Source organism: Oreochromis aureus, linkage group 17 (genome assembly GCF_013358895.1).
Source record: "Oreochromis aureus strain Israel breed Guangdong linkage group 17, ZZ_aureus, whole genome shotgun sequence".
Classification (NCBI taxonomy): domain Eukaryota; kingdom Metazoa; phylum Chordata; class Actinopteri; order Cichliformes; family Cichlidae; genus Oreochromis; species Oreochromis aureus.
The window spans coordinates 22,897,622-22,911,281 of NC_052958.1; the positions used below are offsets into that span (position 1 = coordinate 22,897,622).

At 40.9% G+C, this 13,660-nt stretch overlaps 4 protein-coding genes across 4 annotated transcripts; 2 read left to right on the forward strand and 2 right to left on the reverse strand.

The window, feature by feature from the left end:
• Window positions 1-4,434: 4,434 nt before the first annotated feature.
• Window positions 4,435-5,176, forward strand: LOC116317969 (histone H4). The gene has a single exon (XM_031736870.2). The coding sequence runs from the start codon at window positions 4,435-4,437 to the stop codon at window positions 4,744-4,746; it is 312 nt and encodes a 103-aa protein (XP_031592730.1). The 3' UTR covers window positions 4,747-5,176.
• A 143-nt stretch (window positions 5,177-5,319) lies between these two features.
• Window positions 5,320-7,005, reverse strand: LOC116317971 (histone H3). The gene has a single exon (XM_039600895.1). It carries the CDS (start codon window positions 6,231-6,233, stop codon window positions 5,823-5,825), a length of 411 nt encoding a protein of 136 aa, XP_039456829.1. The 5' UTR covers window positions 6,234-7,005; the 3' UTR covers window positions 5,320-5,822.
• A 152-nt stretch (window positions 7,006-7,157) lies between these two features.
• LOC116317954 (histone H1.10-like) lies at window positions 7,158-8,137 on the reverse strand. The gene has a single exon (XM_031736853.2). The coding sequence runs from the start codon at window positions 8,097-8,099 to the stop codon at window positions 7,464-7,466; it is 636 nt and encodes a 211-aa protein (XP_031592713.1). The 5' UTR covers window positions 8,100-8,137; the 3' UTR covers window positions 7,158-7,463.
• Window positions 8,138-8,217: 80 nt separating this feature from the next.
• LOC120433894 (histone H1-like) lies at window positions 8,218-13,489 on the forward strand. Its single transcript, XM_039600893.1, has 2 exons — window positions 8,218-8,280; window positions 12,007-13,489. The coding sequence occupies exon 2, from the start codon at window positions 12,026-12,028 to the stop codon at window positions 12,431-12,433; it is 408 nt and encodes a 135-aa protein (XP_039456827.1). The 5' UTR covers window positions 8,218-8,280; window positions 12,007-12,025; the 3' UTR covers window positions 12,434-13,489.
• Window positions 13,490-13,660: the final 171 nt, after the last annotated feature.

Consider the following 13,660-nt stretch of genomic DNA (forward strand, 5'->3'; position numbering starts at 1 on the left):
AAACATTATAGTTCTCTTGCAAAAGCGAACACAGCTAGATTAACTCTTCACACCTTCGTAAAAATGGTGTTTTCGTATCAAACAGTACACACAAGCCATCATCTACTAAGCACACAATGCGCCAACTGCACACTGATGGTATGAATACAAAACACATCTGGCTTTTGCTTTCTCTGTGTACAGATGTCAATTTGAGATCACACTTTTGTCATAGTGTCATGTAAACATACAAGGATCCAAACTTCAAGTATTGGTGTTTATTCACACTCATCAAAACCAAGACAAAGTCAGAACACAAAATAGGAATTTCACAACAAAAAGGGGAAAAAAAGACAATCAGCCTACATCATGTCGTCTTTCTGGGTCCAGCCACAAAATTTCGTCCACATCGCATGCGATATCCTCCAGTCCAAGGCACCGGGGAAAATATCTCCTTGAATGCCGTATCCAGGCCTGACATGATACCTGGTCAATATCTCCACATGCCTCCTCCATTGCCTGTAAAAGGGCTACCTGTTGATGAGGATGACGGTCGTACACTTTCCAGCGCCAGGCAGAGAAGAACTCCTCGATGGGATTTAAGAATGGAGAGTATGGAGGGAGGTTGAGTGCCATGAAGGATGGGTGGTCTGTAAACCAGTTGCGGACCAAAGCAGCCCTATGGAAACCAACATTGTCCCATATGATGACATATCGGGTCTGCTCTGGTCTCTGAACAGTGAGCATGTCATGCAAGGTGTCCAGGAATGCAATAATGTGTGCAGTGTTGTATGGGCCTATGGTTGCATGATGGTGAACAACACCATTTTGGCTTATAGCTGCACACATGGTTATGTTACCACCACGTTGTCCTGGGACATTGATGATGGCACGGTGTCCAATAATGTTCCTGCCACGTCTCCTGGTTTTACTGAGGTTAAACCGGCCTCATCCACAAAAAGTAGCTCATGTCCCATTGCATCTGCTTCTAGTTCCATCACTCTCTGAACAAGACACAACAAATGCAACACATCAGGCCCATGCACAGCACTACAGTATGCACTTCCAAATTCAGAACCAATGACACTAGCTTACCTGCACATAGTCATATCGCAGTTGCTTTACACGTTCTGTGTTTCTCTCGAAAGGAGCTCTGTAAATTTGCTTCATTCTTATTCTGTGCGGCAGCAAGTACGACTTAGTGCAGAAATGCTTGAACTGTGTATATTTTGAAAGATGGTGTCATTATCAATTATGCGCTGCTGTATTTCACGCAGTCTTATTGCATTATTGGCAATCACCATGTTCACTATATGGGCCTCTTGCTCTGCAGTGAACATTCTGCCTCTGCCCCCAACAGCTGGACGTCTAGCAATTCTGTAAAGTAACAATGTCAGTATTTTTGCATGTATGGTACTGTTGTGTTTCTCATTAGAGTATGGCAGTGCTACAAAGTACTAACCAATTCTCATTTCGAAATGTCCTAATGATGCCTGCCACAGTGTAGCGGCTCAGTTTAGGCTGAACCCGTTGGCCAGCTTCCCTCAGGGTCATCCCATGGTTGATGACATGGTCCACTATTGTAGCTCTGAAATCATCAGTTATTCTGTTTCTTCCTCTTCTTACCCTTCCTCTTTCCTCTCCTCGTCCTCTTCTTGCTCCTCCACATCCTCTTCCTCCAACTTCTTCACCTCCACGTCCTCTTCCTCCAACTTCTTCACCTCCACATCCTCTCCCTCGGCCTCCTCTGATTCTCACTCTTCTCACTCTTGCTGCTCCTTCCATTGTACTCCACATAGACAGCTTACCTGTGGCCTGTTTATAGTGCTTAGGCTGATTGCAAAGTGGACTAATTCTCTAAAACAGTTTTCACATGTGAAAGTGTGCCAGACAGTTGGCAAAATAGTGTTAATGATAGCCATACATGTGTATAATTTTGCTAGTAGTGTGTTGGAAATTTGGTAATTGAGTGTAAGCAGTGAGTTGTGTTTACAGTTCTGCAAAAAGAGTGTTGTGCAGTGAATTGTGCCTACAGTTTTGCAAAGTGTGTGTTACAAAATGGCAAACTGAGTGCAAAGCAGTGTTTGTGCTTTTAGTTTTGCAAACTCAGTGAGTGGTTTTGCTATAAGTATTAATAGTTTTAGAAATTGTGCCATAAGAATCACAGTTAGGGTTTAAGCATTCAGAAAAAACTGTAATAAGCACACAATGCACCAACTACACACTGATGGTATGAATGAAAAACACATCTGGCTTTTGCTTTCTCTGTGCACAAGGTAGGCTATGTCAGTTTGAGCTCATACTTTTGTCATGGATCCGTAAGCATAGAGGGATCCAAACTTCAAGTACTGGTGTTTATTCACACACATTAAAACAAACACAAGTGTTTATTTCCAAGTATAGAATTATTTGCAATCGCCATATTGACTATATGGGTTTCTTGGTCTGCAGTGAACATGCTTCCTCTGCCCCAGCATCTGGTCGTCTAGCAATTCTGTAAAGTAACAATTTCAGTATTTTTACATCTATGGTATTGTTGTGTTTCTCATTAGCATGGCAGTGCTACAAATCTTAGTGCAAAGTGACTGTACTAACCGATTCTCATTTCGAAATGTCCTTATGATGCTTGCTACAGTGTAGCGGCTCAAGTTAGGCTGAACCCGTTGGCCTCCTCTGCCTCCTCTAATTCTCATTGTACTCCACACGAACAGCTTACCTGTAGCTTATTTAAAGTGCTTAGGCTGATTGCAAAGTGAACTAATTCTCTAAAACAGTTTTCACATGTGACAGTGTGCCAGACAGTTGGCAAAATAGTGTAAATAATAGCCATAAATGTGTATAGTTTTGCTAGGAGTGTGCTGATCATTTGGAAATTGAGTGTAAGCAGTGAGTTGTGTTTACAGTTCTGCAAAAACCTACAGTTTTGCAAGGTGTGTGTTACAAAATGGCAAACTGAGTGCAAAGCAGTGTTTGTGCTTTTAGTTTTGCAAACTCAGTGAGTGGTTTTGCTATAAGTATTAATAGTTTTAGAAATTGTGCTATAAGAATCACAGTCAGGGTTTAAGCATTCAGAAAAAACTGTAAAAGCCACAGAGACCTGGTGTTTAGAAAAAATGCGTCTCAACTGCTCCGATACTCCTGACACATATGAGATCACTACAGGTTTTCGCTTGGGCAGCGGTTGTCCTTCTCTCCTGGATCGGCTGGAGCTTTCTTTAGGTGCTTTTCCAGCTTTGACAAAAGTCCAGCTGGGATAACCACATTTACTCAGGGCCTTCTTGATGTGCTGTTCTTCTGCCTTCCTGGCCACTGTGTCAGTGGGGATGGTGTTCGCTCTGTGTTGTAGCGTCCTAATGACACCCAGTTTGTGCTCCAGTGAATGATGAGAGTCAAACCTTAGATACTGATCCACATGCGTAGGTTTACGGTACATGTCAGCTTTTAGATGTCCCCATTACTGATGGAAATCTCACAGTCTAAGAAGGCTAACCTGCCACTTTTCATATCCTCCCTGGTGAATTTGATGTGTCGGTCCACTGAGTTAATGTGGTCCGTGAATTGTGGTACGTCCTGAGATTTGATTTTCACCCAGGTGTCACCCAGGTTCAGATATGTCATCCACATATCTGAACCAATGGTACGGAAGTGGAGGAAGCAAGAAGAATGATTTGAGTAAAATTTGACTTATCTGACTGTTTTGTTTCGTTTAATGCGCCTTATAATCCCGTGAGCCTAGTCACTTACAGTTATTTATTCACCCTTCAGTCACTGTAATTTTAAAACTGTGTAATTTTAAAACTGTGTATATACTGTATATTCTGTGTATTTATTATCTCACTCTTATTGCCTGTTTATGCCCTGTCCTTATCTTCAACTTCATGCTGCTCTGTTGTATCTTAATTGTATCTTAATTGCCCCTTGGGTTTAAATAAAGTCTTTCTGATTCTGATTCTTATGGTCCGAAAAATGTGGTATACAAAATAAACATCCAACAGGTTTGGTTCTACGTCTTATGTACAGTTTACAGTAAATAAAGCTCAGACGAAGAATATCCACAAAGTTAATACATCATGCTGAAATATAGAGAATGGTCTCTGATAGACTAGAAAATAATGGGAGTAAATATTTCTATCCAACATCATCAAATAACTATCAAACCATCAAAATAAAATTAAACGCCAATAAATTTTTAAAATTGAAAAGCATGTGCGTCTTTGATTAAAATTTGATTATTTGTAAATATGTCGCTGATATTAAAAATGTTTTAAAAATTTAATTCATGTTACAGTTCACGTTCAGACACAACGAGAACAACTAAAGTCGAAGGGGCAGGTCCCTGTTTCCTATTACGTCCTCAAATCATGTTGGCGCTGGGTGTTTTCAAATACGTCCGTTGCTTTGACTTAGAGTCGCTCCCGTGCGCTCACTTTCATCAATTTCACATAAGCTGACAAAATGAGTGGACGCGGAAAAGGGGGGAAGGGACTCGGAAAAGGAGGCGCTAAGCGTCACCGTAAAGTTCTACGTGATAATATCCAAGGCATTACCAAGCCCGCTATCCGCCGTCTAGCTCGCCGCGGTGGGGTGAAGCGTATTTCCGGCCTGATTTATGAGGAGACCCGCGGTGTACTTAAGGTGTTCCTGGAGAACGTAATTCGTGACGCAGTTACTTACACTGAGCACGCGAAGAGAAAGACCGTGACTGCAATGGATGTGGTGTATGCTCTGAAGAGGCAGGGCCGTACTTTATACGGTTTTGGCGGTTAACTTTGTCTCGAATCCAACACAACGGCTCTTTTAAGAGCCACACAACTCGTCCTAAGAAATAAGTGTTCCAACTTTACAGTTTGGCTTGGTTACACAGAACTTTGTGAATATGTTCTTGTTAATAAGACTCTAACCCTTGCAACGTGATTATACATACGGCGTATGGGCTTAACGAAAGGGCCGTTGTGGCTGAAAGTAACTCGTCGGGATGGCTTCGTGCCCCAAACCAAAATGGCGGTGGCGCTGATGTGAACAATGTTAACTCGCTTCACCTAGCCTAGCTTTCCCAGAAACCAATATCCACCTTTCCTAACCTTACAATGATTGGCTTGTCCCTTTTTCAATGAAACTCCATTTCCCTGTGAAGCCTAACATTCTGCGAATTGTCTTAGGACACAACTTTGTTGTTTTTGTTTATTTTTTTTTTTTGTAACAAAATGGAGGACGCCATAACACGCTGTGACGTAAAGTCTCTAGAAATGGCTTCAAATCCCGTGGCTCCACAGAGCTGCCCTGTTTGTGCTCGACAGTGAACATTTTCTATTTACAGTGATATAAAAAGAACAAGTGAAACGTCGAAAATGACAAATACTTTACTGCATAGTTTTGATTCTAATTTAATATTGTCAGTGTCCTACCAAAGTGTTTCACTGTGAGGATGAAACCTTTTAACATCCGAAATAACTATTCTGGGTTTAATTTAAAGTGTTTATTGTAATTTAACAAAATTTAGTATAAGGTTATTTACAGCACTATGCAATTTTAATGATGTTCTTTTAGCACACAGTCAAATATAAGAAAAATATGCCACAGTACCCTAAAAAGTTCATACCTAAAGTACAGTCCCTATACTTTCTTAAACTAAGGCCAATAATTACAAATTATTAGAGGTCTTGCATGCAATAGCAGCAGACAGTATTTTCCCGTGCTCTCTCACGAACAGTTTATAACACAGAATTTAAGATTCTCATAATCAGTGATTATTGACTTTGATAAATGTGACAGATTTAGCTCTTCAGATGTGTGTGTGGCTCTTAAAAGAGCCGTTGTTGTGTAGAAACTGATCTCAGATCAGCTCAAGCCCTCTCTCCGCGAATGCGGCGGGCCAGCTGGATATCTTTGGGCATGATAGTGACTCTTTTGGCGTGGATGGCGCACAGGTTGGTGTCCTCGAATAGACCGACCAGGTACGCCTCACTTGCCTCCTGCAGAGCCATAACGGCGGAGCTCTGGAAGCGCAGGTCGGTTTTAAAGTCCTGAGCAATCTCCCGGACCAGGCGCTGGAAAGGTAGCTTGCGGATCAGCAACTCGGTAGATTTTTGGTAACGGCGGATCTCCCTCAGAGCCACAGTACCGGGCCTGTAGCGGTGAGGCTTCTTCACGCCACCGGTGGCTGGGGCGCTCTTACGGGCAGCCTTGGTAGCTAGCTGCTTTCTGGGAGCCTTTCCTCCAGTGGATTTACGTGCTGTCTGCTTCGTTCTAGCCATGTTTAGTGACTATCAGATTGCTTTCTTCAGGGAAACGAGTTGTGAGTTTGAGCTTGCCGTCACCACTCTTATAAAGCCAGCGCCGGCGTGTGGGCAGCGCTAATTGGTCCAATCTGTGCGCGTGATCAACGGCTCGTCTGTTGAAGCGGGAAAATCAAAAGTCCCGATAAGGAAGTGAAGCGATAGATTAAGAGCAGTGATTCAAACCAGAGCTGAACGAAACACACCCCAAAAACGCAGAGCTTAATGGCAAACAACTTTTATCAAATCATTCATTTTCCTGACACCATTAAATTGTCTGCAGACAAAAAAGCTACTACAGCCTGTGAACACAAAAGATATAAAATTAGTGCATACATTTAAAAAATATAACCAAATAAAACATATTTTTTACTCAGACTTTATCTTTTAAGATTGAAGATTTTAGAGCATATTTTATTTTATTTTCAATTTAACTGAACTCACGAGGTATTGTGTGTCTTTTACTTGATTAAGCCCAGTTTAAATTTTCATTTAATGTTTTGGCTGATATGAAAAGACTTATGGACGTGTAAAACCAGTCACTGGGGGTGTCCAAATTTAGAGATTGCATTCTCCTGAGGACCAGCCTCAGCAGGATGGTCTTCATGGGCCGGGTCCTTCGTAGGCCGGAAGTGAGCGGCTGTGAAATTGGACACCTCCACTAAAAGAAAAAACAAACAAAACTAAAAGCCCTCCTGACAGCTCATTGTGCTGCAGTTAAGTTAGACCAATCAGCTCAGTAAAGCCAGAAATACTAACATCATTTCTCCTTGCATCATTAGTACCCAGCTTTTAACATTAAACCCCTTAAAATTTTGGCTGTGACAAAGTAAACTTGGTATAAATAATTCTAATACAGACCTTCCAAGACTGCACTGTGCAATGACAGGAACAAAAGCAATATTGATGTAAAAATAAGTTTTATTCATGAACAGACTTTCGAATAAAAAGTGCATACACTACACATCAGAAAGCATATTTACAAGCTTAACACAAAAAAAATAAAATTAAAAAAAAAAAAAAAAAAAAAAAAAAAGAATTCCGTCGTACATATTTACAGTCCAGAGGCGGGTGGGACAGGAATCAATCCAGTTACAGTCTGTGATAAAGCCAACATGAAGCATAAAGGAGTCCGATGACCAACAGGAGGATCTCTCAGAGGAACAGCTGGTGGCTCTGAAAAGAGCCTTTTGTTAAAAAGCAGGTGGTTTACTTCTTCTTTGGTGTAGCTTTCTTTGCCTTCGCAGCTTTGGGCTTTGCAGCCTTCTTTGCAGGCTTTTTAGGGGTGGCTGCTTTCTTGGGCGCTGCGGTCTTCTTCACCTTGGGGCTCTTTGCCTTCTTGGCCACAGCTTTCTTTGCAGCTGCCGCGGGCTTCTTTGCCTTCTTCGGGGTGGCTTTAGCGGCTTTAGGCTTCTTGGCGGTGGCTGGTTTCTTAGCTGCAGTGGCCTTCTTTGCCGCCGGCTTCTTTACTTTAGCAGCGGGCTTTTTGGCTGCTTTCTTGGGCTTCTCGGCTGGCTTGGCTGCCTTGAAAGAACCAGATGCCCCGGTTCCGGTGGTGTGGACCAGAGCGCCTTTCTGCACCAGGCTCTTCAGAGCCCGCCTGACGTGAGCAGAGTTATGTTCTACGTCGTAACCGCGAGCGACGAGGTCCTTCTTGATGGCGGCCAGAGACAGTCCTTTGCGTTCTTTGGACTCTTTCACTGCTTTTACGATGAGCTCGCTAGCGGACGGGCCGGACTTCTTGGCAGTCTTGCCCGCTGCTGCCTTCTTCTTCTTAGCCGGGGCCTTTGCGGGAGCCGCCTCGGCGGCCGGAGCTGGTGCTGCTGCAGGAGCGACTTCTGCCATGGCGTTAACGGAGTGGTGTTTGTCGATGAGACGATAGAAATCTCCGAACAGTGACTGGAACTTAAATACACCATGAGAACCGTGGAGACTCAACCCTGCCTGCAGCTCACAGCCGCAGCGAGAAGACCTTGGCTCTTGTGTTTTCTCCTCTTCATAAACTACGTTAAAACAACATCTGAAGGTAAAAGTAGATAAAAATTTCAAATCGAATCGATAGAGAAGAACTTTCTCTTTATAGGGAAGCTTTATAAACTTTCTTAGTTTTCTGCAATTTGTTTTGGAAGCCTTTAAACCTGCCCTGTCCGCCGCGGCGTGAGGCACCGATTCGTGTCTTTTCTCCGACATTTTTCTTCTAAATGCGTTAAAATCTAAAATAACCCCTCAAAAACGTGTTAAACAGCGAGGCAACATGTTTGTCCACACATGTTATGTCAAAATAATGATCTCCGTCGGATACCTTTTCATTAAACTGAGGTTATTTCGGTGCCTGCAAACACACATGAGTTGGTGGAGGAAACAGGGTGACTCGCTAACTCCACATACTCTCTGCCCTCAATTTACTGTAGATTTTCATTAATTAATGATACACGAATGATAGCTCTGGCTCCGTGAAATGTGTAATATGGATAAATCTAACACTTTAATAGCACTACAGCTCTTAGATAGGCAAACACACTAAAGCTCCACCAGGCTTAGCATCAGCTCATCATATTGCATCCCAGTTCACTGGCTACTGCATCCCAGTGCAGTCAAAACGCTAATCATCACTAATAACACCCATCAAAAGAAAATTACAAGTAAATATCCAGAGCTGATAATGTTCATATAAACAGGAACAGATTAAACAGTTAGTCTGGAAAGTTCTGGCAGGAAAATCTCTCCACTTCCTTAACAATCTAGCTGCTTTTTGGCCAAATGTCATGGGCTGTAAGATGGAACTCCTAAAATTAAGTGTTTCAGTACTTTTACTGCTTGACTCTAGTGTTGTGGATGTTCCAAAGTTTAAGGAGTTAATATAAATTCTTAATTTGCTTTGAATAATGACTCATGGTTGGCAAGCAGTGAGTTCATTTGAATATTAAGCCTGTTGTGGGCGTGGGTACCTTCTCTGAGTTTGAACTCACCGATTTGAGTCAGTATTGGTGGTTCAAAGTTAGAAATGCTCAGCCAAACTTGAAAAATACTGAAAATAAAGTAAAAGTTTATATTTTGTTACTGATTTTAGTTGGATTTTTTAAATGTTTTAGATAAATAAGTACATTAGGATTTTTTTTTTTTATTTTTTTTTTAAATGTTGGGTAGTATAGTTAACAATAATATTTGATTATCTACAGAACAAAAAGTGGAAGTGATGAACATGTATTTTCAGACAGTGTTTATCCTGTTTGGATATTGTACAGTCTGACTGCCAAAAATAACAACCTGCAATAGCGCTCCGTCCTGCTGTTGAAGGACTCAGGCACAGGTGTCAAACTCCAGGCCTCGAGGGCCGGTGTCCTACAGGCTTTAGATGTGTCCTTGATCCAACACAGCTGAATCAAATGGCTAAATTACCTACCCTGTCTTGAAGTTCTTCAGAGGCCTAGTAATGAACTAATCATTTGATTCAGGTGTGTTGACCCAGGGTGTTATCTAAAACCTGCAGGACACCGGCCCTCGAGGCCTGGAGTTCGATACCCCTGAGTCTCAGGGCCTCCACAGTCTCATGCAGCGGGTAGCAGGTGTTGTCCATAATCAACATTAACTTAGCTAACATCTGCCTTCTCTGTGGGATATATCTAGGGGACTATCCAGGACTGAGCTACTCTCTTTACCAGTTTAGGTAACCATCTTATGTAGGTTTGTAAAAATTACAGGGAAAAAAAAAATCACACTTCCTGTTTTGTGTGGAATGAAAAACCCTAAGATGGTTGTAGTGGTAATGAAGATAAATATGAGCAGGGAATTCAGTACATATGGGGACTTTATTTGTTTGGGGGATTAGACCCAAACCTTTGCTTTCTTTCCTCTTGTTAATTTTAGCTCAAAAACTGTCTAATGTGGCCAAATGCTGTTTTTGTGTTTCAGAATTGGCCTTTAGGAGTAACATAAAAGCACAATCAATCCTCATGGAGTAAAGCTATTGATCCGTTTAATATATAAATGTTTTAAATTATGACAATTTGATTGATAAAATTCTGCATAATTATTAAACTAATTACAAATAATGTAAGTTAAATTTATGCTGCTAAATTATGCCTAACCTGTTGTTATCGTACTATATATGTAGCAGAGTCAGTATGTCTCTTGGGCCTACATTACCTTAAAAATTACTGGCTATGTAACATTTCCATAGTGCACTGAGTAGATAAGCATCTACACTGTCCAAGCCAGAATTACACAGTGCTACTAATGTACAGCTAGCTAGCTAATCTTAGTAAGCTGAAAAAGAAAAGTTAGCTCTACATTTTCACCCTATCAGCTAACAGATACTTAATTAGCAGGCAGGGATCTGACTTGAAACTGGAAAAACAGTATTATCTTTGACTACGAGTTCAAATAATTCAAACTTGCCAATCACATGGTGTAAGCTATAGAGACTATGCTGAATAATAGCCATATCTAGTGGCTCTAATAATATGCATAGTTTTTGAAACGTGACCATTATGTATATATTGTATTACATATACCTAAAATTGTCAACTAGGTTACAGAGAGAGGGGGCAGAGAATTTCTCTTTTCTAAATAGGTGAAAGTCACCACTTTTCAGGTCCTGAGCTGCTTCCGTGTTTGGTATTCTAAAATATGTGACCCTGAGAAACTTCAAACAAATAGTTAATATTAAAATATTTAATCAAAAATTTATCAGATTCTTTTTCTGTTATATCTGTGAAAGTAAGACCACAGGTGTTTATAATGTGCCTTTTTGTATAAGCCGCTGTTGTCCAGCACAAAACAAAAAACCTGTATGAGGTAGATTTACTTCAGGCCTGTTCAATCATACTGCATCAGATTTTATTAGGTGCAGGTTTTTGTGCTTCAAACACTTAAAAACACTCAAGTATTGTACTAACATTGAGCCTTTTTATACTGTGCGTTTCTAACCTATATTTCATACTTAAATGTATATAGCTGTAGCTCACATGTTTAATTGTTAAATATTTTATTTTAAGTACTAAAACAGTAAAGGTAAGTTGAATAATTATTATTTTGATACAACTAATGTTCGATAAAGGTCAGTGAACAAGGATGCAGTTTATTAAAGCAATGCAGAGTTTAGTTTAAAACAACTAGTTGAAGTCATAGCTTTCTTTCTATTTCACATAGTAATATTTATAATCCAGGAGTATCTGAATCAGTAACTAAGAAGTTAAACTACTAAATTTAGGAAAACGCTGTGGGACTTCGTGCCTGGACAGTTTTTTCCATCAGCTCTAGTGTGTTTGCAGACACTGAGAAAACCTCGGGTTAATGAAAACATATCCGCAGAAACTCGGTGTTTATGGATGAGATGTCTGCAGAAACATGTTATCTCGCTGTTTAACCTTATTGTTTGTGGTGTTTGTGTATTTTAAAGCATTTACAATAAGAAATTGCAGGGCAAAGAGACGGAACAGTGCCTCGAAGAGAGGTTTAAGTCCGCCTCAAGCAAACTCTCGATGAAGAGTAAACGTCTACAAAGCTTCTTTGTAAAGAGCAAGTTCTCCGCTATCGGATCGGTTTAATTTCATGCTTCAGTTTCTCATTTAAATGTGATTTTAAAGCCGTTTTTGGTGACGAAAAAACACAACTCTCTGCGCCCTCCCGCAGCGGACACGAGCAGCAGGCTGGGTTGAGTCTTCATGGTTCTCATGATGCGTTTACGTTCCTTTTTCTTCCGGAAATTCCACTTTGGCTATTTAATTATATTATTGTTATTATTACTAAGTCAGTCGGGTGACAACACGATGACAGGAGCAGCTTCACAAGCGCCCAGTGACTCTGCCACCCAGGCCAAAGCTTCAGGGAAGAAGAAGAAAGGAGGGCCCGTTGTGAGCGAACTGGTGTACAGAGCCGTGGCTGCCTCCCAGGACCGCAAAGGTCTTTCCTACTACGCCATAAAGCAGGCGCTGAGCTTCCAGGGCTACGATGTGGATCAGCACGGCTTCCTCATCAAACACGCCATTAATATAATGGTAAAGAAAGGGGCTCTGATCCAGACCAAAGGATCCGGGGTTTCTGGGTCATTTAAGGTGCCCAAACCCGGTAAAAAGCCCAAGCAGGCGTTAAGGGAACCTGCACTGGAAGAAGTGTACGCCGCTAAGCCAAGTAGGCCGCTGGTGACTCTGAGTCAGCATCCAAGGAGAAAGCGTTAGCTCAGAGAACATGCCGAAGAAGCCCGAAAGGCTCTTTTAAGAGCCACCAAACTGTACACTAAAGAGCTGATTTCATTTTCAAATGAAGAATGAATAAAATTAGTACATACATCACACCTTCAGACCTCATCAACTTAATATAAATGGCTGTTTTGCTTCCAGATACCATTTACTGTCAGTGCAGCACACTTGATTTAAGACAAAGGTCAGGTATCAGATCTTTGAGAAGCTGTGCTATTATTCACTCCTAGGGGCGAATCTAGGATCAAACCTTTACAGTTCAGCCCTCAAATCATAACACTAATGTTAACTATTTGATGCTATTCAGAGAGAAAATGTACATAAGTGGACACTTTAGTCAAATTAATGACCCTGCATTATCAGAGGAATTGGAACTGTTGCTTGCTAACATTTTAGGCAGAGTGCATTTTGGATCTGTACCACTCACTTGTTTCATGAAATTACCTCTTAATCTTATTTCTGCTGCAGCAACACATCTGATTTATTAATAAGGGATAATATTAAAACACTGTGCAGTTGAAGCATACAGTGCCTCTCTGTAAATGCATTGTAACACCATGACATCCAGAAAACTGCACATTAAAGCCATTTTTGTCTGCTTATTCAAGATTTCTCTGGGGTGCTATTGTATAAAACTATAATGGGGTAGAAGTTCGGACTTTTTTAGATGATCCGTGGCAGCATGTCAGTCTGTTACGGTTTAAGAAGAAAAGGTTAAATTCATGAATCTAAGATTTAACTTAAAGATCTGAGGTTAACACAAGAAATTGAAACCTACATAAATGATAATAAAAGAAACAATAAGCGTCCTATTTGCCTATAAATGCAACAGATGCAGCATTTTCCTCAACAAGGATTATTTTAAATTTAGTAGACAAATATGATCTTGTTGTCTCATTCATGTTTATTTCTGCATTTATTTCTTTAATAAAAGTAACAACTTAGTGATGAGCACTAATGATGAGCACTAGTGATGAGCACTATATAATATAAAGGCAGGGTTTTTATGATGGGAGTGATCAGAGAGAGGTCAGTGAAGCAGCAAGGCCACTGCAGTTCATTAAAGGTCACTCATGGATAATGCTGGTTAAAGGTTTAAGGTCACTCATGGATAATGCTGATATTCAATTAAGTAAAAGTGTGGGAGACACTGCATTGTCTTGAGGTAGTGTATTCTGTATTCTCCTGACATGGCATGTAGCTGTC

Excerpts from the sequence above, each read along its gene's own strand:
- LOC116317969 (XM_031736870.2), top strand. The coding sequence starts at position 4,435 with ATGAGTGGACGCGGAAAAGGGGGGAAGGGACTCGGAAAAGGAGGCGCT.
- LOC116317954 (XM_031736853.2), bottom strand. The coding sequence starts at position 8,099 with ATGGCAGAAGTCGCTCCTGCAGCAGCACCAGCTCCGGCCGCCGAGGCG.
- LOC116317971 (XM_039600895.1), bottom strand. The coding sequence starts at position 6,233 with ATGGCTAGAACGAAGCAGACAGCACGTAAATCCACTGGAGGAAAGGCT.
- LOC120433894 (XM_039600893.1), top strand. The coding sequence starts at position 12,026 with ATGACAGGAGCAGCTTCACAAGCGCCCAGTGACTCTGCCACCCAGGCC.